The sequence below is a fragment of the Pholis gunnellus genome (genome assembly GCF_910591455.1).
Source record: "Pholis gunnellus genome assembly, chromosome: 9".
Taxonomy (NCBI): Eukaryota; Metazoa; Chordata; class Actinopteri; order Perciformes; family Pholidae; genus Pholis; species Pholis gunnellus.
In genome coordinates this window covers 10751617-10772938 of record NC_136535.1, presented here as the reverse complement: position 1 = coordinate 10772938, position 21322 = coordinate 10751617, and the positions used below count along the sequence as shown (strand labels likewise).

The following is a 21322-nucleotide window of genomic DNA, read 5'->3' as shown; positions in this document are numbered from 1 at the left end:
AGGTGCAAATTCATAACATACTCAATGTCAACTATATTAACAGGTTAACGGTGTAGATCATAAAATCTATAAACAGGTTAAATAAGTGTGTTTACAATAATGCTGAACTATCCTTTACAGATGTATTAGAGTGACGGAAGCATGTTGGTTTCTACACTATAATCATATATATATATATATATATATATAAAATCAACACTGAATGTTGAGCTACAGACTCACACATTGGAAACTGTTGAGATTGAGTTAGCAAACTGCAGCAGTGAGTCGACCCAGCCGCTGCAGTGATAATGAGTTAGTTTAAGGGTTTATGGGACCTTTGAGAGAGACAGGGAGCATAGGAAAAGATTTATTTTCCACAGTCACTGAGCGATGAGGATGAGTCAGTTTTCAGCCCAAACACCCCAAATCCTCCCCTACAGTATGCTGTCCTGGGGATTTACAGCTCTGCATCTCCATCCCCCCATGCTGTCACACGAGCAGAGCACTGGTCAAACAAGACAAGCCACTTTCTCAAAATGCCACAACAGCCCTCTAAACAAACAACAGCTCAGTAACAGCCCGACTACGCTCACGTGCCTCTGCACCGAAACCTGGCAGCCATCGCCTTGAAATCAAAATTTTATTACACTTAACTCACTCATTGTTTAGCTGCCAAACAAAATAATCATTTCAAACTGTTAAATATGATCTACAGACAGATATATCTAACATTAAAACAGATGCTTGACTAGCGGCGCTTTTACAGTAGAGGCAGATGTTTTTGCTGCCATAATCACATTCTCAGGCTAAGAGGAAACAAATAAAAATCCTCTAAATCAAACTGAGACACTCTCTCATTGTTCCAGTCTTAGAATCTGTAGGGAGACGGCAATAATGACCTTTTAATAACTTAGTCCCAGGCAGATCAGGAGGGGGTTAAGCTCTTTGGAGCTCCAACTAGGGGGTTTATTCTGTCTGGTTTAGCAATTGTTAGTCACATACTACAACTACTATTACTACTACCACTACAGCAGCTGCAGCACAATCCTTTAATGACTGCAACGCTCTTGTTCTGTTGGAGCGAGGTTGTGTTTGTGCATGTTTTTTAAAAGGACAGTTTGCAGTGAGCGCTACCCTGACAGTAGACCACCAAGACGGGGTAATTTGCAGGCGACTGGGAGCCTTGGTAAATAACAATGTCTGACAGGTGCGCCATGAGCACATCCTTCCCGTGGGGAGTCCCTGCTATTACAGGCGCTTTCGTCGCTCTCAGCACAGCATGCAGACCTGCGCTGCTGCAGCTCCGCGTTAATGGCTCGACGGCTAATTCAGGCTAATGCTAACTAACTGCATGGGAGAATTACATAGAGAGGACTTCTTTCAAATCGATGCCAAAAGCGGCTCAGACACAGGGATGACCATAAACTGTTCGTTGGGTTTTAAGTCTCTCATGCATAGTTCAGAATTAAGCTCTTTTGTTTCACTCTCTCACTTTACAACGGGGATATCACTTGTGAGGGAGACATACTCTGACTCTGAATACTTGTTATTCACGATCTTTGTTCCCCCTCTGGCACAGTTTGATTAACCGCCTTTAAAAAACAAAGAGTTGAAATTTAGATACACTTTTCTTTTCTTCTGGGAGAGATTTATTTTAGGGGGAAAAGTTAATGGTTGGATCAACTGAACGCACTTCTTTCCCACTGTAATGTGACTCTGGGTTAAAGATTTTTCTTTCTTTTTTTTTTATCCATGCTGGCTGCATGCACACACACACACACACACACACACACACACACACACACTTACACACACACACAGTCATGAATTAGGGAAAATACCTACATGCACACATACACATAGCAGCATATATAATATGGTTGGAATGTATGATGTTGTATTATGTGTTTTTATTTCTTAAAAGCCTTAACTAGGGACAAGGTCCGCAAATGAGCTAGGGCCTGAAGTTCTACATACATTGCATCTGTTGCACTTTACTTAAACGTAACAATGCCTACATGTATTGTCCCGGTCAAATAAATTAAAACATAAATAAAATAGCGACAGGGATGGAAAGGTCGGTCTGTCAGTCAGTCCACTTTTTTGGTGCAGACTGAAATATCTCTCTACAACTACTGGATGGATTACTATTGCATTTTCTACAGATATTTATGATCCTCAGAGGGTTAATCCTAATGACTCTGGTAATCCACTGACCTTTCCTATATTGCCACCATGAGGCTGTGTTTTGTGGTTTGGACTGGATGGATTGCCATTCAATTTGGTGCAAACGTTCATGTCACTGGGTCAACATTTCAATTTTCCCAATACTTTTATTTATGACCAAATAGCTGGGAAAGTAATATCGTTCCTACCAGCCTCGGCTATACTTTTGTGTTTCGTGCCAACTGGCAAATGTTAGCATGCTAAAATACTAAGCTAAATGGGTGATCATGGTAAACATTGTACCTGCTTAACATCAGCCTATTAGCATCGTCCCACAGCTCAAAGCACCACTGTGTCACAAGATGCTTGTAGAGTCTTATGTTCATAGTGTTACTATTATCATATTTGAGAAGAACAAAAGTGTGTTGTGACAGTGATGATCATACCTTGGCATAGTCCAACGGTAGCTGGTCCTCCGGACACTTGAAGACACCCTCACTGCAACAAAACAACAGAAGATCTTTGTTATTATTGGAATCACTCCAAATAAAAGATGACTGCAGACAAAACTGTTTGCAAGCATCTCAACGAGGATGATCAGCCATTTTTAAAATCCCTTTCAGCGTAAAAGCACCTTCTTTGACAGTCTGTAAGAGCAGCGCAGCATTGCTTTTAGATGGATTCTGTCTCTTCATACACTTAATATGAGAAGCTCTCTGACTCATCACTCTGTAGGACGTAAAAAGACACACTCTCATCCACACACTGCACAATAAAGTCAGATCTTTGAGCTTCTGGCTTCAATAACATTGACTCTTTCATCCTCTCCCCCTCAAGAGGAAACGGCCGACAGATTGTTATTACAGCAGAGGACAAAACTTCAATTTGGAGCCTGATCGCTTTATTTATAATACATACAGAAATGATGACTTCCCACCTACTTGTATAGATTCTCTCTCAGCTTTGAGTGAGTGTTTAATTTTTGCCCTTGCTATACAGTCTAGACAATAATGAGCTAGTTTCAACAGGCTTCTGTTTTCCTGAGAGTAAAGCAGTGTAAGCCTTGCCTTCATGCCCAAGGCTTTTCCTCAGGAAAAACAGACGATTTGCTGATTTGCTTGTGCGAGAGTAAGAGGAGTTTTTTTTGTTCTTTTCCTAATTTCTGTCCTCCAGCAGTTTACCTCAAAGGAAGACTTTATTTCAGGCCCCCACTCAGTTTTTGCGGCGCCACAGCGGAGCCCTCACCGGCCTGTTTTAAGGGCCAGATGAACGAGTGCCACGGCTCATTAGGACATCCCTACCCTGATGTCATCATGAAATATTCACACTTGTAAATAATGGAGGCAGCAGCCACTAGGGGGGAGCTGCTACACAGAATCTAAGCTTGCAACCATCCAGACAAACAAAGGTTACTTAAAGAAACACAGAAAAGGCAATTGGTGGCGGATCTCTTGAGATGTCCGCTGGGTCGTGACTGTCTCGAGCGCTCCTGCTGTTTCTGGAGCAGAAGTGCTCTCACAGTCTTCATTTCCAAGTCTACTATTTTGATAAACTGTTCATTCATTTCAGTATTCATTAGTTCCAGCTTTTCCGATTTGCTGCTCTTTTTATGCGTTACGTGATAGTAAACTAAACACCTTTGGGTTTTAGAGATTTTATGTTGCCACTTTGTGATTGTGGGAACCCGTAAAAAGGCATTTTGACACTTTATCGACCAAACGATTTATTGCTTAAATTGGTTGATAAGGAATAAAAATCTTTATCTGCAGCCCAAACCTGTTAAATGTTTGTTTTGTTTTCCCCCATTAAATCTACTCAGGCTGCAGACAACAGAAATGCACAAAAATGTGCTTTTGTTCAAAAGTCACTAGCCTTGAAGCTTGATCTGACCTCCTGTGCAAAGAGGCCTCTTGTAACCCTGGCCATGCCTACATTATGTTAAAACTAATTAAGGGACAACAGTGTGCAAACAGTCAGTGTTTGTCTCTTGGTGCTTTTGCTTTAATATGGTTGGCTGCAGTGTCACCTGACCCCGGCTCCCAGAGGCACAGCGACATGTGACAGGACGGGAGTGCACTCCGTCCCGTCTACCCAGCTGCTATGAAACGAGGGAGCGTGCTGACGGGGGGGAGCAGAGGTTAGGCCTGAGAGGGAGGGTTGATGAAAAGGGGGGGTGGAGGAGGGAGGTTAATGCATGACGAGACAGCAGTAATTCTCCTCCATTAGGGTCACTGTGTCAGCATGAGAGCTGGAGTCCAATTAACAAGCCACAGAGGACTGTAAAAGAGGGTCAATCGATTAGAGGCTAGGAGAGCCCAGTCAGCATCTCACGTGTAGTGTGAAATCATTTACAGTACTCATCGCCATCACCGAGGAATCATCCGCAACTGTGGAGTTTAGAGAGCACCACGATCACACAGCGAAAGGAGATAGGAAGCGACAGGCTCTCAGCTCCGGACAGGGGACAGCCAGAGGCCCCGTCCAGCTCGGGCCCCGTATCTGACACACAGAGAGGCAGACAGGCGAAAAGAGCCAAGTCACAGACTGTCAGGATAATTCCTCCCATGGTCGCAGAGAAGCTCCCGCAGCCACACATTCATGTGTTCGGGCCCCACTGCTGATAATGCCGCTCGACTCTCTTGGCCGCTCGTGAGTCAAACTCTCTGCCGCTTTGTGACAGCACATTAGCAGTGAAAGGTTGGGCCGATGTGTAACGCAGCTCTAGTTCCATTACATCCATCTTCTCTGACTACTGAGGGCTTTGTAGAAGAGACCGGAAAGCAGCATGACCAAAATTCTGAATATCACAAATAGGGCTTCACAATGATTAGAATAAATACTCAAAAAAGCTGCATGAGTCCAATGAATGCTTAGCATTTTTAGCCATACCAGTGGCTTTATATCAGCCCATGTTTGCCTTACCCAAGATGGTGAACATGGTAAACAGAAGCTTAACATCAGCATGTTAGCATTTAGCATAAAGTACACCATCACAGGGCTGTTAGCATGCTGTAGACACTTAAGTCTTTCGCTCGTCAGTTGCTTGCTGAAACGTTGTGCAGCTTATCAGAATTGTTTACAATTTGTTTTGCTGTAGACCAGCCAATAGATTGACTGACTCATCTTTTTTCTACTCTAATCACACATTTGACGCAGAGCCAACTTCGATTGAATCGTTCAAGAAACAATTAGTTGATTAAAACATTAGCTGAACAACAGAAAATAATGTTGATGATTAATTCACTCTATAGGTTATTCATTGGGTAAACAATGCCAAAAATGCTGATCCCCGCTTCTCAAATGTGGCAATTTGCTCTTTTATGTGGTACAAATATTTTGGGGTTTTCGTCCGTTGGTCAGAGAAAACAAGAAATCTGAAGATGTCACCACGGGCCCTAGATTATTCGTAGAAATAGCAGAGAGCTTTATCGGTATAGGCATAATCGTTAGCAGCCCTAATGCAGTCATTAAAGGATAAACATAACTGTCACACAAAGCCCAAAGGGAAAACTCCTCTGTGCACATCCTTGCGAGTGGGAACTTACACCTCACAAACAGCCAGCCTCTTTTAAATCAAGTTTCCCACAAGTGTTTGTCTCTGACCACAGTTCACACCCTCGTCAGTGAAAATCCAGGGTGAGAGGGCGATAAACAAGTGTTTCAGCGTCATGTTGGGATGTCACAGGGGAGCGAGCAGCTTAAGACCGGACAGCAGACAGTATAATACAATCACCTCATTAAAATTTCATCGCCTCCCTCTGTCTGCGAGAGCAGCAGAGGCTCTACAGCTGCTCCGCTGCGGAGACGACCATGTTTAAATCACCTCAAATTCACCGTCAGACAATGGCACGCGCATTATCACTTTGTGTTAGCATTCACCCCCTCTGCAGGTGAAATACACCCACTAGTCAAACCCATCAATGTCTTGGACCCTAAATCCTTCTCCCCTCTTTTTTTTGCCCCCGCTGAAGTCTTCTTTTCAGGCGGAGATTAAACAGCCTTCCATTCATCCAGGCGATACCACGAGGACAGCCGTCACAACATGCTTCGTCACTCTGCGCACGGCTCCTGACAGGCAGACGGTGAGAAGTACAAATCCCTCAGGTTTAATCTCACCGGTGCAGAGCGGAGGGTTTATTTTTCAAGCGACAGCGACCAGTCTGCAGGCCACACAGAGAGAGCATCGTTGGTGACAGTAACCTTGAAAACTGTTCTTTATTAACTAACAGAGAGACTCCTAATCAAACCTTGCTATGTTTGCCATTGTAGAGGGCAGGGCTGTCGAGACACGCTAGACAAACTAAATCAAAAGCGCGAGGCCTTTGGAGAGGACAAGTCTGTGGCACATTAACACTCTAAACAGACCTCTGTCACATGAGGTATTTTCTCAGATAGCATCGAGGACCCTCGACTGAACTGCCCGCTTATCTCCTGCTGGAGCTCACTACCGGCTTTTATGTTCATCCCCGTGCTAAACCCTTTTTGCCTTTTCAAGTTATACCATGGATTAACATTAATATAGACAAACAAAACCACCTTAAATTCCACCAGAGCCCTCTGTTTGGGCACTCGATCTCACAGCAGAAACTAGACTCCCCGATTCTCCTCTCAGGAAGTTAAAGAGAAAACAGGAATCTAGTTTTATCTCAGATAGAGTTCCTATAATCCCCCCAAATCCATCTGGTTTTCAGCTTGTGTGTTTAAGACTGTGTACAGTCATGACTTCTTTCTTCTGAGCCTCTGAATTTGAACAATAATGAGTTCCGATAATATAGAGACATTACAGCGTGACTGATATTCTGCCATGTATCATCTTGGAGTTTTGGAAAGCGGATTTCTTTCACTGAAAATGTTTCAAAGTGAAATGTATCAAAAAAAAGTGTTGCTTCCAGCTTCTTAAATGCTTTCCCTTGCCTGACATTTATAGTCAACTTAATATTTATGGGTTTTGGACAGTTGCCTGGAAAATTTGGAAAAAAATATTTACAAATCTATTTTTTTCTCAATCATTAGTTGCAGCCCTATGTTTGACTCTACCTGACAAACAAATTCATCAACAACTTCAAGATTAGTGAGGTTTAGAGGTGCTGCTAGGCTGATTAAGTTTCCTTTGGACGGAGCCAGGCTAGCTGTTTCCCTCCGTTTCCAGCCTTTATGGTAAGCTAAGCTAAGCCCCTGCTGGCTGCAGCTTCATATTTACTGTCCACCAATACCACACTATACTATCCTCTGCCCTCTGTCCTAATACTCATAGTATACTGAAAGTAGACTAATTAAACTGGCATATAGTCAGAGTCAGCAGTTTTGCACTGACATAAAATGATGTATGATGTGTGACTTTGGACGGCTACTGCTACTTTAATTACGGAAACTTCACGAAGGGAAAGCAAAATGTTTTTTCCACAGATTTAATAGATTATTTTGATGTTTTCCCAGCTGTCTCTGGAGCTGTCTCACCACAACCCACAATGTGCTGTAATTTCTTCCAAATGAAAAGTGTGGATCTGTCTGTGAGTTTCTGTTGCTCAGGCAATTTGGAACAATAGTGTATATTCAGTGGAGGCCAACAATTATTTAGCATAATATCATCATTCTGTATAGTTCACTTTGCCAGTATGTGTGGGCCAACTGACAATCCATCCTTGGAACAACTTGATCTCACTATACCTGGACTTTAAAGCTGCAGAAGTTGTTCGGCCTGCAGAAGCTCTTCCTCTCATCCTCTTGCTGGATTAACTTGAGCAGTCTGTGCTGACTAAAGTGGCCCCTAAACGAGGTCGAGTGACGGGGGCTGAGGCCGGGTGGCGTTTCCACTGGTGGAACCTGATACAATGCGAGCGCAGCGCTCCTTTCGCCCACGCCTGATTTGGCTCTTGTTTGTCTGAAATGGGAGGAGAAGCGCCTACTTTCACAGAGTGCGATGACACACCCGCCCACAGGTGGATCGACGGCTCCTTCTCAGGCTTTCTGTGTGGGACATCCACAGAGAGTGGTGCTGTGACAGCTTCTTGTGTGGGATTTAATACCCACGAGATAAGCTGTCCATACCTGTGGTTTGCTAGAGATTATATTGTGTATAAACCCTCCGAAATTTGTGGAGACGTTCTTCTCCGCCACGTCTAATAGGAAGGCAGCGCTGCATGACACAAAGCTCAGCCATCTCGTCCAAATATCAAATGTTAAAATCTTCAAAATGTTTGATAACTGTGGGTTACTAATTCATGCTTATGCTGCAGAAAAAGAACTATTATTAACCAATTTTTTGAGAGGAGCTGAAATTACGTTAATTAGTCAAATTATGTTGATAATCAATTAATCATTTAAGAAGTAAAACAATGTTGGGTGGTTGGACTCTTGGTTAGACCAAACAAGACAACTGATGACGTAATTTTTGTCTCCAGGAAAAGCATTTTTCACAAAAGTGTTCTGATGTTACATCGGCCTTACGATTAATTAATTCATGTTGAAGCTAATCAGCAGATTAATCGTTAATGAAAATAATCGTGAGAAAGATACACAATTAAAGCTGCGTCTGTTTTTGACTGTTAGTCAGACAAAACAAAGCAACAGAGATACAAGCATCTAGCATGATAAGAGACGTCTTTTTCAGCACCCAGCAAAGCTTTTCAGCCAGTGAAACAGTGAATACTTACTGTAAATCCTCTTTTCTGTTTCATGGGACTGGTATAACCTGCTGTCCTCCTGCAATTTTACTCATATTTATAGAGGTCATCTGTGTGCTTAATCTTTTTCCAATCTGCTTTGTCTTTACTTTGTAAAGTAAAAATGTTGTCATTAATTACTGACCATATTTCACCAAACACAGATTCGGATGAATATCAGTCCAGCCAGTGTGATTAAGTATTTCACCAGCGTCTAACAGAGCTATCCTTAATGGAGCCGTCACATAGTCAGTAAATTTGAGTGAAACACAAGGCTTTAATCATCTTATGAATTCTGCAAAAAGCACAGAAGAACAGGGATACATTATTAAATGAACTGTCTTGTGTAAACACAATATTTGTAAGTACAGTAAGATTTCAGGATTCAGGATTTCAGGGAACATGTTTGTTGAGTTTAGTAGAAGCCTGTCCACAATATGACACCTGTAAAATCCCATTCGACTTCCTCTGCTGGTCACTAACAGCCACTGGCAGCTGTTTCATATGAAGTAACAATGGCTGACAGTCTGCAGGTCATGGCCATCAACAAGACAGAAATAAATTACATCTGACTCTGTGTTAGACAACCCTAAAAAGACAGGCGGAAAATCGAACCGCTTCCAATGGTGATTACACCTATTCATATAAATCAAGCAGTGCTGAACTTTAAAGTGCAGCTAGAAATCTCTATTTTATTCTACCTTATCCAGACTTATACTATTATTTTAGTGTGTTGCTTTGCCAAAGCAGGAAAAAAAATGATGCAAGTGGAAGAAAGGTACTACTACGAGTGTGTTTGTGTGTGTGTGTGTGTGTGTGTGTGTGTGTGTGTGTGGGAGGATGTCTGGCCTCTTTCCCTGGCTTCATCTCCAGCACCCCATGTAACACACTCACTGGGACCAAATGTGGACCAAGTAGGAAAAAACATTAAAAAGGATGGTTTTATTATGAGCTACACTTACACTAACTACAAAACGTGAACACAGGAAAGCAATGTTGATGCTTTTGTTTCCTCTGCATAATATCACTATGCAGAGATATTTTTACAAACAGTAGATCCTGACGGTTCGGACACCTGAGGCCATGCTAGCTCATGCCGTCATCGCTTATGTAATGATATTCATTTCTCCTTGCAGTTCACCTCACCGTGCTGACATTTGTGAGCACAAGCCATCTGTGAGCAAGTTCACACAGCTACAGAGCGTCCAAAGGTTAACAAATTCTCAGTTTGTTTTTCTGAAATGTCAACTTTGCAGTGGCACCGGCAGCAGATAAAGAGTACTCTGAAAGCATACTGTGTTGTTTAAGGACCCATTTTATAATATTATTATTTACATTTCAACCCGACAGCAACATTTTTGGGCTTGTCCAATTTTTTTTACCCCAAATGGCAAGAGACTGTTGAAGAGATAGTGAAAATCCCAAACAACCAGATTTTGGATTTTAACTTTTATATAGAATTTTTGTCTGTTTACATTTCTGCCATTGTTTACATTTAGTTTTTGTACCTAATTGATAATCTTTATTGTCTATATTTTGTATATTTGCAGTCTTACTTTGTACTGCAACTGCTGAACAACAATTTCCCTTCAGGATAAATTCTATCTAGTTTTATTTTAATCCTGCTACCACAGAATGAATTAGCCATTGATTATAAGGTTACCACACACATAAGGGCTTGGTAGAGCGTATTTATCATTGTTTTAATACAGTATGTTCAGACCTACATTTCCTGGACGGAAATATTTTGCTTGAGTGATTACAAAAAGTAGCTCCGAGAAGCTGGAGAGGCAAAATCAGGCTTGAATGTGTGAGCATTGAATACGATGACTCATCGAACTGCCAGAGGTGCATCTTAGTAAACACCATGCCATGAAAGCAAAGCGTAAAAGGAAGGAGCCACCTGCCAGAGGACAAGCTGGCTACAAAGACAGAGCGAGAGGAAGGAAGGAGGTCTGGATGAATGGATGGAGGGAGGGTCAGAGGGAGGAGGAGCAGCCATCTGCAGGCTGAGCGCAAGCCTGCGAGATGCCTTAATCCATCCTTAAGTGTGTGAGGAGGGGAGACAGCGCTTAGAAGTATTTATAATCCCCTCGCACTGTCTCCTTCCATCAGTGTGATCGGGCTGTGACATGGAGTCTTTATCAGAGGGGATGGTTATAACATGAAATGCTAATCCAGCTCTTCTTAGTTTGTTTCTGTTGACTTTATGAATTTATAGCAACCTAAGTTCTGTAGGACTTGCTCTTAACTCGCACCTAAGATATTATGAATTAGGAGGCGTAGCTTGACATTTTGCGGAATCAATTATTTGCTGTTTTGCAGGGAGTTAGATGAGGTGATTGATCACTCTTAAGTGTGTACACTTAGCTTAGCAAAAGACTGGAAACAGGCAGAAACAGCTAGCCTGACTTTATATGAAGGTTTTTATACAGATTAAACAAACAATATCACTTATTAATTAGTGAGATTTGGAGGTACTAGAGGAGGAGCTTTAAATAAAGCAAGGCTAGCTGATTTAAATCTGTGTGCTAAACTACGCTAGCTGTAGCTTGGCAGAAAAGAACATTTGTTGAAATGTGGAGCAATTACTTTACCACCCTGTCAAAGGAACTGCTTGACACAATACATGGATTTCAGTCTCAGTTATGCCGTTTCATTGGCAGGCAATCAAATAAATAAAACCGCAAATGTGATAGAATGTTGAAGGATCTTTTGTTTTCCTGGTTGATTTCATCCCCTATATTAAACGCTGAATGCAGGAGGTACAGGAAAATCAATCCACTCTCATTAACTGCTGCTGATCTGGGTGCAGAATGGTGGCGGTGGGGGGTTGAGGGAGAAGTCTGTACCATCAATTGTATCGGGAGCTGAGCTCATGCATGCAATGCACTGCAGTCACCCTCACCCACGCTGCAAAAAGAAAAGGAAAAAAGACCACCATAACAGAGCTGTACCCACATGCACGAAGGCCTGCACTGCGTACATGAAAGGAAAGGAGGGCTTGAAAGGAGATTTACGTATGCGTTTGATCTGGTTGAAGGGCGGTTTGTGGAGGGGCAGAGCGGGTGGAGGATTGCGCCTGGAGATCAATGAAAGTCCTGAGCTTTAACATGTCGCACATGTGGGAAGGACCTACTGGTCTGTGAAAAAGTGCTAAAAGCACTTGCAAGGTTGCAGCACGTGCGAAAAACCCCACTCTCCATTTTACTACCCACTGTCACACATTAGCGAAAAAGAGTGATCAACTGTTATTCACCAACTCAGACCAAATGGAAGCAGTTACATGCTATAAATTACTCCAGACACGTGTGAATTTTAGCTGTTTTAATCACAGATGGCTGGTCTAATTTTAGCTCAGCTTCAGAGGACAGATTTCTGCTTAAAAGGGCGATCTGCAGCGATGGCGGCTGGCTTCGAGGAGCTGCGACGCTGCCTAGCTAATCCTGTGGAATGCCTGCACTGGACGGAGGGGCTCTGAGATTGCCAAGGCATTGCCTGGCCTATTAAAAGGGAGAGTTTCCTGCCAACTGTATGCATATGGCGCTGGAGAAACAGCACTAGTCACAGTCGCCTAATCTTTCCTTCAAAAACGACATTAATGATTCAGCTATTGGCGTCACAAGAAGCGCAGCATTAAATCGCTGCACTAATACAGATTAACTGTGGAAGCGGCCGTGCGCTACGGGCCATAAGCTGAACATGCATTTTCAATCAGAAGCCTATGTGAATGCTTCAGTAAGAGCCTTAAAAGGTGTCATTCAGAAAACAGAAACTCGCCAATGTGCAGGTGTTCAGTTTGGGGTAATTTCTTAAAGTTGTTTATTAAAACTTAAAGACACAGCTGGACAATTTTGAAAACCTGCTTACTCCCTTTCTTGCAGAGAGCTACAGCCCACAACCGTCCAGCTTAATTAGCTTAGCATAAACACTGGGATAAAGGGGAAACCAGCTAGCCTGCACGTACCAAAGGTAACAAAATCCCCACTTTATATCTTGTTTGTTTAATCCATACAAAAACCCGTTTCCAATCTTAATGCTAACGGGCTGCTAGCTGTAATGTTATAGCTTTATATTTAGATGACAGATATGGAGGCCGTATTGATCTGGTTGATAGTGAAGAGGTTAATGCCCTGTAAATAGAGGGATAAACTATTCAGTATCATAAACTATTTCCCTTCAATCACACTTTCTTTGATTAATTAGGATAGTAGCAGATAAATATGTCCTGACCTGGATTTAAATACCAGGAAAGATTTTGTTCAAGCATCCAGAGTGGAGGTGCAATTATGAAAACTCCATCAGTCAAGACAGGATTGAGCTTTAATGGAGTCTTTCTACTTCCTCCCTCGCTGTAATAAAGATAAAGAAAAGAAAATCTATCCCGACACAAAATCCCACAAGGCGTTTGTGTTAAAAAGCCATTTAAATTTAAAAAAGGATTTAACATCCAAAGGTTTCATGCTCCTTTAACCAATTAAGACGCCGTGTGTGAAGTCATCCCATAGTGGGATAAATTGCAAGCCCTTTCCTAAATTAAGCAGTGTAGATTTCAGTGTGAATTAACTGCCAAAATGCCTTTTTTGTCAAGACGGTCTTAACTCCTGTGGAAGAATGAAGAGGAATATGCCAATGGCTTGTTAGCTGGTTCGAACGGCTCATTATTCCTGCGTAACGACCTCCTGGTGCTCTCTGTGGGGTTTGTTTTACGAGTTTCAAAACCACCAAGATCTGTTTCACGCAGCCCAGAGGCCAAGAGGGACAGTTTCTCTTTAAAGAGAACTTACCCTGCTGTTGGCCACCAGAGGAAAGGCATCAATCAGAGGCCACTTTGAGGTAAAGTTTCACGATTTAGCAGCACCTTTAGACACATGAGCTCATGGCACCAGAGGAGGAAAAGGATGAGTTTTGCATGTGTTTACCATGAATCAAGTTTTATAGCAATTCATATAAGAACTTCACCTCATTCGTTTTATGGAGTCTGCGCTCAATGCCAAAACCCCCACAGCAGACAAAGACGACAGTTGTTTTCATTGCATGCTGATCTGCTGCATGCCTCTGGGGAAGGAGCCTCAGAGAGGCACTTCTCTCATCAAACTTCAATTAAAACTATTCTTTTATTGCACAGTGATTGTCGCTTCTTTGAAAATATGTGGAGCACAAGTCAGTTGTAAACATGCTAAAAAGGGAAAACAACACAATATCTGCAACCAAACTTCATCAAAACAGACCACGATAACTTATATCAGCTCCAGGAAGGCAGATTTTTCTCTCCTCATTTCTGCATGGCCACCAACAGCAGCAGGTGGGCAGTGCAGATAATCCCTCCAACCAGTAGGACAACAGATCTTTTAATTAACCTGCACCCGTTCACCTCGTGCACCGGAAAAGGAAATGTAACTCAATCTGCAATCGTGCCTACAACTTACTTGATTCAATCCGCCACACAAAATTATTCTTGCTTGCTAGATGCTCAAAAAGTTCTGAGTTTGCATGCATCTATTTTACGCTGTTAAATGAACATTTTCAATTTGCATTTCAAAAGTGGAAAGTTGGTGCATCGACAAACACAAAATGCGACAAGGTGCGATGATGACATACACATCATGTCGTACCTGAAGCATGTGACTTAAACGTCCGCTAAAGAGACAAAAGCTGCAGACAGACGAAAACATCAAATCTGTGTGCACCTCTGCGGAAACGCATTGTCTTTTGCAAATTCATTTTACTGTTACATTTGACTTTTGTTTGCAACTATCCACCGTTGTTTATTTTTAGTGGTTGGATCTTTGAACACAAACTATCGAACCGCTGGTAACAACAGAAAGAGCAGGTCTGCAGTTACTAACCAGCGGCCTTTTCTGTCCCGTCATTCATAAGAACTCAAACAAACACACCTCTCGAGCCGACCTGCTTTGCGTGCGTGAGATAGCAGGTGTGAGTAAACCATTATCAGCTTTACTGTGGGAGTTATTTTAGTCCGAGCCCACAAGCAGAAGAAGAAATATGTGCAATGCCCTCTGTGACACATTCATTAGCTAAAGGTGGAGGAGTCCAATCGTACAGAACCCTTATGAGTAAAGACAGGAAATGTTTTTATGTGTCGACACAATGACTCATTGATTGTTTTAGAAGTTGTGAAACTGATAAGCACATTGGTTTTTGCATCACTTGAACTTTACCAGGTCACAGTGAACTGAAGACTAAATGGAGATGGGATAATTATTTGGATTTCCCCTTGTCAAAGTCTGTGACCTGCGTCACTGTGATCCACCGTTATCACAGCCGAGTGCGGGAAGCACAGCCACGAGTCTGATGTGTCATGAGTCACTTGGGTTCCTCTCAACCTCGTCTTTCTCGCTCGACGCTGCTCACCTTCAAAAACGAGTCAAATTGACGGCTCACTTCCCTCTCAGATGTCCAAAAAGAGAACGGTGTTATATAATGTGAATTCCTACTTTGGACTAATTTGCATTCCTCTTGAATTGCTAGCAGAAAAGCTCCTTTTCCTGATTTGGAAAAAGCTAATTCAGGCCTCTGAGGTGTGCACATCAGTGGCAGTGACAATTTTAGGTCCTGTGCTATTGTGTCCATGGTAACTGGGAGGGAAGGTGAGGGCTTTTTAGGGTGTGTGTGTGTGTGTGTGTGAGAGAGCAGTTTGCAGACAGTGAGAACACACAGACACATGCACTAATTCACAAAAAACAAACAATCACTGCTCCTCGTATCAGCTGTTGTAATCTCAGGCATGCTGTGGAGAGCAGGCCTGCATGTACAGTAGATTAAAGCGATACAGAAAACCACCCCCGGGCTGTACATGCCCTCCTCTGACTGACTGTGAGCCACCTCAGAGCTGCGCCGCCTGCAGTTGTCCACTTCTCTGCTTTGTGGATGCAATGTCTTTGTTCAGTGGGGCGAGGTGCTGACGTCAAATCGCCTCCTTTGTTTCAAAACGCCTCAGCTGCATTGTTCGTCTAGCATGAATTCTTCAACCTGCCCCTGTTGCTGGGAGCAACAATGAGATAAATGACAAGATTTTTCAATCAGCGCATGAGAGAGCAGAGGGGGAGCAAAGAAGAAAACAAAAAGAGGAATTAGCAACAAATAGAGATGTCACCCATTCCTCGTAAGAATTAATCACAAAGGAGGACAATGCAATTTTGTATCTTTTGTCAGTCAAATGTTATGCAACGCTTTAACGGCAGTGTGAGCATCACTCAGTTTGCTTCTTTACACTTATGTTGTGCAGGAAGTATTTTCTGGCTTTCCTTTTTCATTGGTGATAGTAGATAGGTTACTTTGGTTTTGGTTGGACAAAAGGAGCCATTTGTTTGTCTTTTATTTATTTCTTTTGCCATTTCTTTGATATTTTATTGACCAAACGATTGACAGATTCCTCATGAAAGTCACCAGCGGACGAATTGATAATGAAAACAATAATTAGTTGCCAAGTAAGGTGCCCATTTATTAATCCACCACCACCACAATCAGCCAATCCTGTGCCATTTCCACGGTTGGGGGGGCTGAGAAAGTCTAGAAAACAAGCGCTCCCTCACCCTGAACGAGTTGACTGATTGATGCATCTGGACATGCACCTGACAGAGCGACTTCCTGTGCGGCCCTTTCATGGGATCAATAGTTGGCTTGTGCAGAGGGAGGAAGAAGTTGGTTCAGAGCATTAACGTGTTGACATATGTGAGAATGAGCTGCGAGACACAACACAAGGGAGTTAGTGTTTTTATAGAGTCATTGAGCTGTTTGGTTAAAGGACCACCACAGTAAACAGCGCATGCTGATGAGAGGAAGGTAGAAGAGTCTTGGCAGGAAGGAAGTGGAAAGGCTGAGGGGCAACTGGGCAATGACCTTAACATCGACGGGGCCCCTGTGGATAAATGACTATAATTCAGAGTGTGTTCGCTTCAAGTGAAGGGCTTAACTGCTCTGCCGACACCTGTTCCGCTCTACAGAGGAGCCTTTCACTGAGGACAGGTGCCTCGGCAGCGAGACGCCCACTTCCCCGGCGCTCTCTGCTCCGCTCCCAGCTGCTCTCCTTTCAGACCTCAGACTCAGATTCCTCACATGCCGGCCTGTCAGCTCAGCAACCACTGCAGCGGTCACTCGGCTGCCCGATAGTGAGGAGAGCCCCCCAATACAAATGAGACCTCTGCCAGATCACCACAGCAGCTTCTTACATTATGGGCGATAAAGTGGAAATATTGCAGGATCAGTGTGATGGAATGTGCTGCATTCAAGCACCTTTCTAACTCTATGCTAGATGGGAGGACACGTACGTGTAAGCTTCACTTCATAGAATACTAACATGACATTGCTTCTGTTACAATCATCAGTTTGACTCAAATTCAAGAGAAATTAACTCATGACTTGCATGAGTTAATTTGGAAATGACTCATGCAAGTCATTTCCTGATTCCATTCTCTATATAAGTGGGAGCGGTAATTGTTGGAAGAGCGAACAATTATTTTGTAATATTTTATTAATTAATCCTCAAATAACAATTAATTCTTTGATCTATAAAATGTCAGAAGACATCAAATGAAATAACAAAAGGTGACATCTTCAAATAGCTTTGTCACAGTCCACAAGCCCGCAGATATACAACTATCATATGAGACCAAAAGAAGCAAGCTCACTATTCAGAAGCTGAAACAAGGGAATGTTTTGGTATCATGACTTTAAAAAATGACTTAAATGGTTAACTGATATTCAAAGTAGCTGCCAATTAAGTTTCTGTTGAATCAACTAATCAACTAATGGTGTCGGACTCTTGAACACCCTGTTTTGGAAATTCAGTTATGCCCAAATGTTTGATGCAAATCAGGAAAAACAAAAAGCATCCTGCTGGAATAATTTCTGTGGGAGCTTGAACATGTGTGTGCTGCTGTGTGCAGCTTTCTAGCTGGTTCAGTGACCCGTGCACAACGCAAACAGATTGGGGAAGCGGGGGGGGGGGGGGGGGGGGGGGGGGTCAGTTTGTACGATGGGGAGCAGAGCCCAGATGAAGCCGGTTTGAGCACTGAAATGGTTTTGAACTGAAAAATGTGTCTCATGCTTTCAGTTTGTCCTGCATTTCAACACCACAGCTACGAACCTTCTGGAGAGGCTCGCAGGTTTTGTGGGAACAGGCGGAGAGAGCATGTTGGTGTTATGATAACCATACCTTTATCTAAGCTGTTTCACATAGCATGCATACCCAGGCAAGTGTCAGCACTGGCCATGCTTCCCCGATATGGGCCAACTGGCTCCAGTCCAGCAGCAACGCAGCAGCAGCAACAGGGCTGGGTTTGGCGGCTTGGTCCCAGCATGCTGGCTGTGTGAGGGGCAAGGTGCTTCGCTGCATAGCTGGAATGTTTTCTGTCCTCGTTTGGCCCCAAAAGGCTGTGAGATTCATTTAAAGGACCTCTTATAGAGGAGGGCAAGTTGAGGCATGTCTATAACTGGCTCTTATCGGCAGTTGCATTCACACTGCTGCTGCTGATGTAGTGTTGTTTTCCCCCCCCAAAGACAGTAGTTTAGGTAATCTTGCTAATAATCTAATTCTTGCCCCGTCAAACTTGTTTTTAGCGATGCAGCCATGTTCCCAGAGCTCAGCTACTAACTTAGTGAATACAGTGTCATCATAAGCAGTAGACATTAGAGCTAAAGCTACAACAATAATGCCAACGTTTTAGTAAACCTTTCTAAGTAAATCACCTTCGTCTCATCCTGAAGACCCAAAGTTTAAACTAATCACCAAATATAGATGTCTTTTGCTAAATTCCAAAAAAGCTACAATATTTCCGATCTGTGCCCCACAACAACCAAACCACCTGGTGACGATGAGCTCAGCTCTCTTCATGCAATATGAAGTCAAACTAATTGCAGTCATTTGAAGTTGTTCTCCGTGAGTGATTCAGGTGTGTGGATGTTGAGTTACGACTTTAAGACTCTCTGTCAACCACAAATTGCCTTTCCTTCTCCATCACGGGGCGCAGAAAAGACACGATGTGTCGTCACTCGATTTGGACGAACAGTCAGGGGTCATGCAGAAGTCGAGTAGAGGCTTAAAGTTCTTGAACGCGGCGGAGCATTTAGGATGGATTTCTGTCTGAAGCTGGCTGAACTGTTTCGCTTGTGATTCAAATAAAAGCAGCCACTTTCAGGGGTCTTTCAAAAGCGATGAATTATACTTGAACTGGCTGTCTCTAATAAACTCCCTCTCAGCAGACAGATGATGTGACCTGAAAGCGACGCACGAAGAGCCGCCCCGTCACAACGAGAGGCTGAAACAACTCCATGAGTAAATCCACCTAAGACGTTTAAATGCCCCTCCATCCTCGGAGAGTCACAAGTGCCTCATCCTCGTTTCTTTACGTTCAAACAGCTGTCAAAATACGAGTCTCACAATAACATATTTTCTGGAACTCTGCAGCTGTGTGAAATGGTCATGGCACTTTCTCTCAGCGATATCATCGTCACAGCTGCATCTCTAAAGCCTCTCTGCTTCCTCCCAGGAGACTTGCCGCGAATGACCTTATCCTGAAACAGGCCAGCTTAAATGTATCTGTGTGGAATTGACAAGAATAGGGCTATTAAGTTAAGGAAGTTTCCTCTGCAAATATCCTTTTGTCCATCAACGAAGCAATTCTTGTTCCGCTGTTAGTTTTCTTTACTACAAACCATGGTGGGAAAGTTTACAGGAGAATCAGAGCTTGTGAAGAAACTTCATATGGGCTCACGTGTCATTTACCATTAAAGTGAATTATTATCTGTAACAATCTAACTTCTCTGGTGTTAACGCAAAGTGAGAGTTCAGTAAATTGAAACCACGTTGTGGGTCAAAAGCTGCAGTTAGAGTTCTTTTTTTGGGGGGGGGCTTTTCTAAACATGGGAAATTGCTGGCCATCCAATGTCAACATCAATTTCCTTAACCCATAAAATACTGTGATTTAGACTCGTTTCCTGTTTGTTTGGATTTCATCCTCAGGCTTTCATTTTCAGCTTGAGTGCAGTGCCTCCTTTAATGTGCATCATTGTTCATACTCGAGCTGACACAAAATGTAGCAACTTTTTAGATCACAGATTAATCATGTTGGTCATTTTTTTTAAGCAAAAACGTAGATCATTCAACAGTCTTTTGTCTGTTAATTGTAAGCTTAATGTCTTTGGGTTTTGGGATAAAAGAATATTATAGATACAGTGAATTAATAAAATACAGTATTTGGCAGATAAATCAGCAATGAAAACAACCGCATGGCGGTTAGCTGCAGGTGTGTTTCATAATGCCGATCTCAACCAAACTCCATGAGTCAAAGTCCATATTTTGCTTCAGAAACTCCATTTCAAATTCAGGAAGTAAGCAGCAGCAGGAAGTAAACATCCATGTTAAACTGTAAAGATCAGTGACTTCTTATACGATTAGTTTCAAAGTCCATGAGTGAGATGACGTGTAAAGTTCAGGAGCATTCAGTCGCTGCAATAAGAGCAACGAGAGGGCGGCACAACTTCACAGGTACATCATGGAGGTGTAGGTACATAGAGAGAGTACTGACTGTTCTTTCCCCAGCTATATTTCTTCTCAGAGTGAGTGTCTCCCTCCATGCACTGATGTGTTCAAATTTACTGGGCTGTTTCCAGCTCTGTCACCCCAAGTTCATCAGCTGACAGCAGCCTCAGTGCACACCACTAAGAAAGATTCACAGACCCCAAACTGCAGAGCGGAGGCCTGAGGGCTTTCACTGAGCTAAACACAACATCTCTCTCTGTGCAGCTCACTGACCATCGTTGTCGTCAGAGACAGGATGGGACACCAGAGACCCCCCTAAACTCTCCGGATCTGGACCCAGGATGCCTGTGCAGCCTGCGGACACCTGCAGGGGACTGTGAATGTCTCTGTGATGGGACTGAAGGACGGGGATGGTAATGAACACACAGTCATTCATCAGCCATCCATGGCATTGCTCCCATTCAGATACAGATACCCACTGAGACACAAAGCCCCAGCTGCCTCAAGTGGCAGACTTACACACAACATTGGGCACCAATGCAACACACAGCTCCATTTAGCCCTTTAAAAAACGCCCAAAGTGCCTCTCTATACATCCCTCTGCACGGCTGCGTGCACAATGGATAGAAGTGGATTCATCATGTGTTTAAAAGGAGAGAGAAAAACTTTGATGATCACATGTTGACGGAGCCAAATGCCTGGCGTTTGATTTTTATGGTACTACTTTCTAACAAATCACCCTTTATTAAGGGTTTTAATGGTTAATAAATCACCTTCTAAAGCTTTACAGATCAGTTATTAATCTAAATAACTGTTGTGGTATTTAGAGTGTTTATCCTCCAGCAGGACAGGTGTCCTTTGAGCTCTGTAGACGTTGAGGTTATTTACTGTCTTGGCAAGAATTGAGAAGATTGATACCACTCTCATGTTTGTACTGTCCATATGAAGCTACAGCCAGCAGTTATATTAACATATATAAGACTGGAGACAGGGGTGAAAAGCTAGCCTT

At 42.9% G+C, this 21322-nt stretch overlaps 1 protein-coding gene across 1 annotated transcript in view; it reads right to left on the bottom strand.

Annotated features, from left to right (window-relative positions):
- Window positions 1–21322, bottom strand: part of traf4a (tnf receptor-associated factor 4a) — a 34889-nt gene that overhangs the window by 7434 nt on the left and 6133 nt on the right. Inside the window, exon 2 of the mRNA XM_079165875.1 lies at window positions 2595–2646. Coding sequence (XP_079022001.1) covers window positions 2595–2646 — 52 coding nt within the window. The remainder of the gene's footprint in view (window positions 1–2594; window positions 2647–21322) is intronic.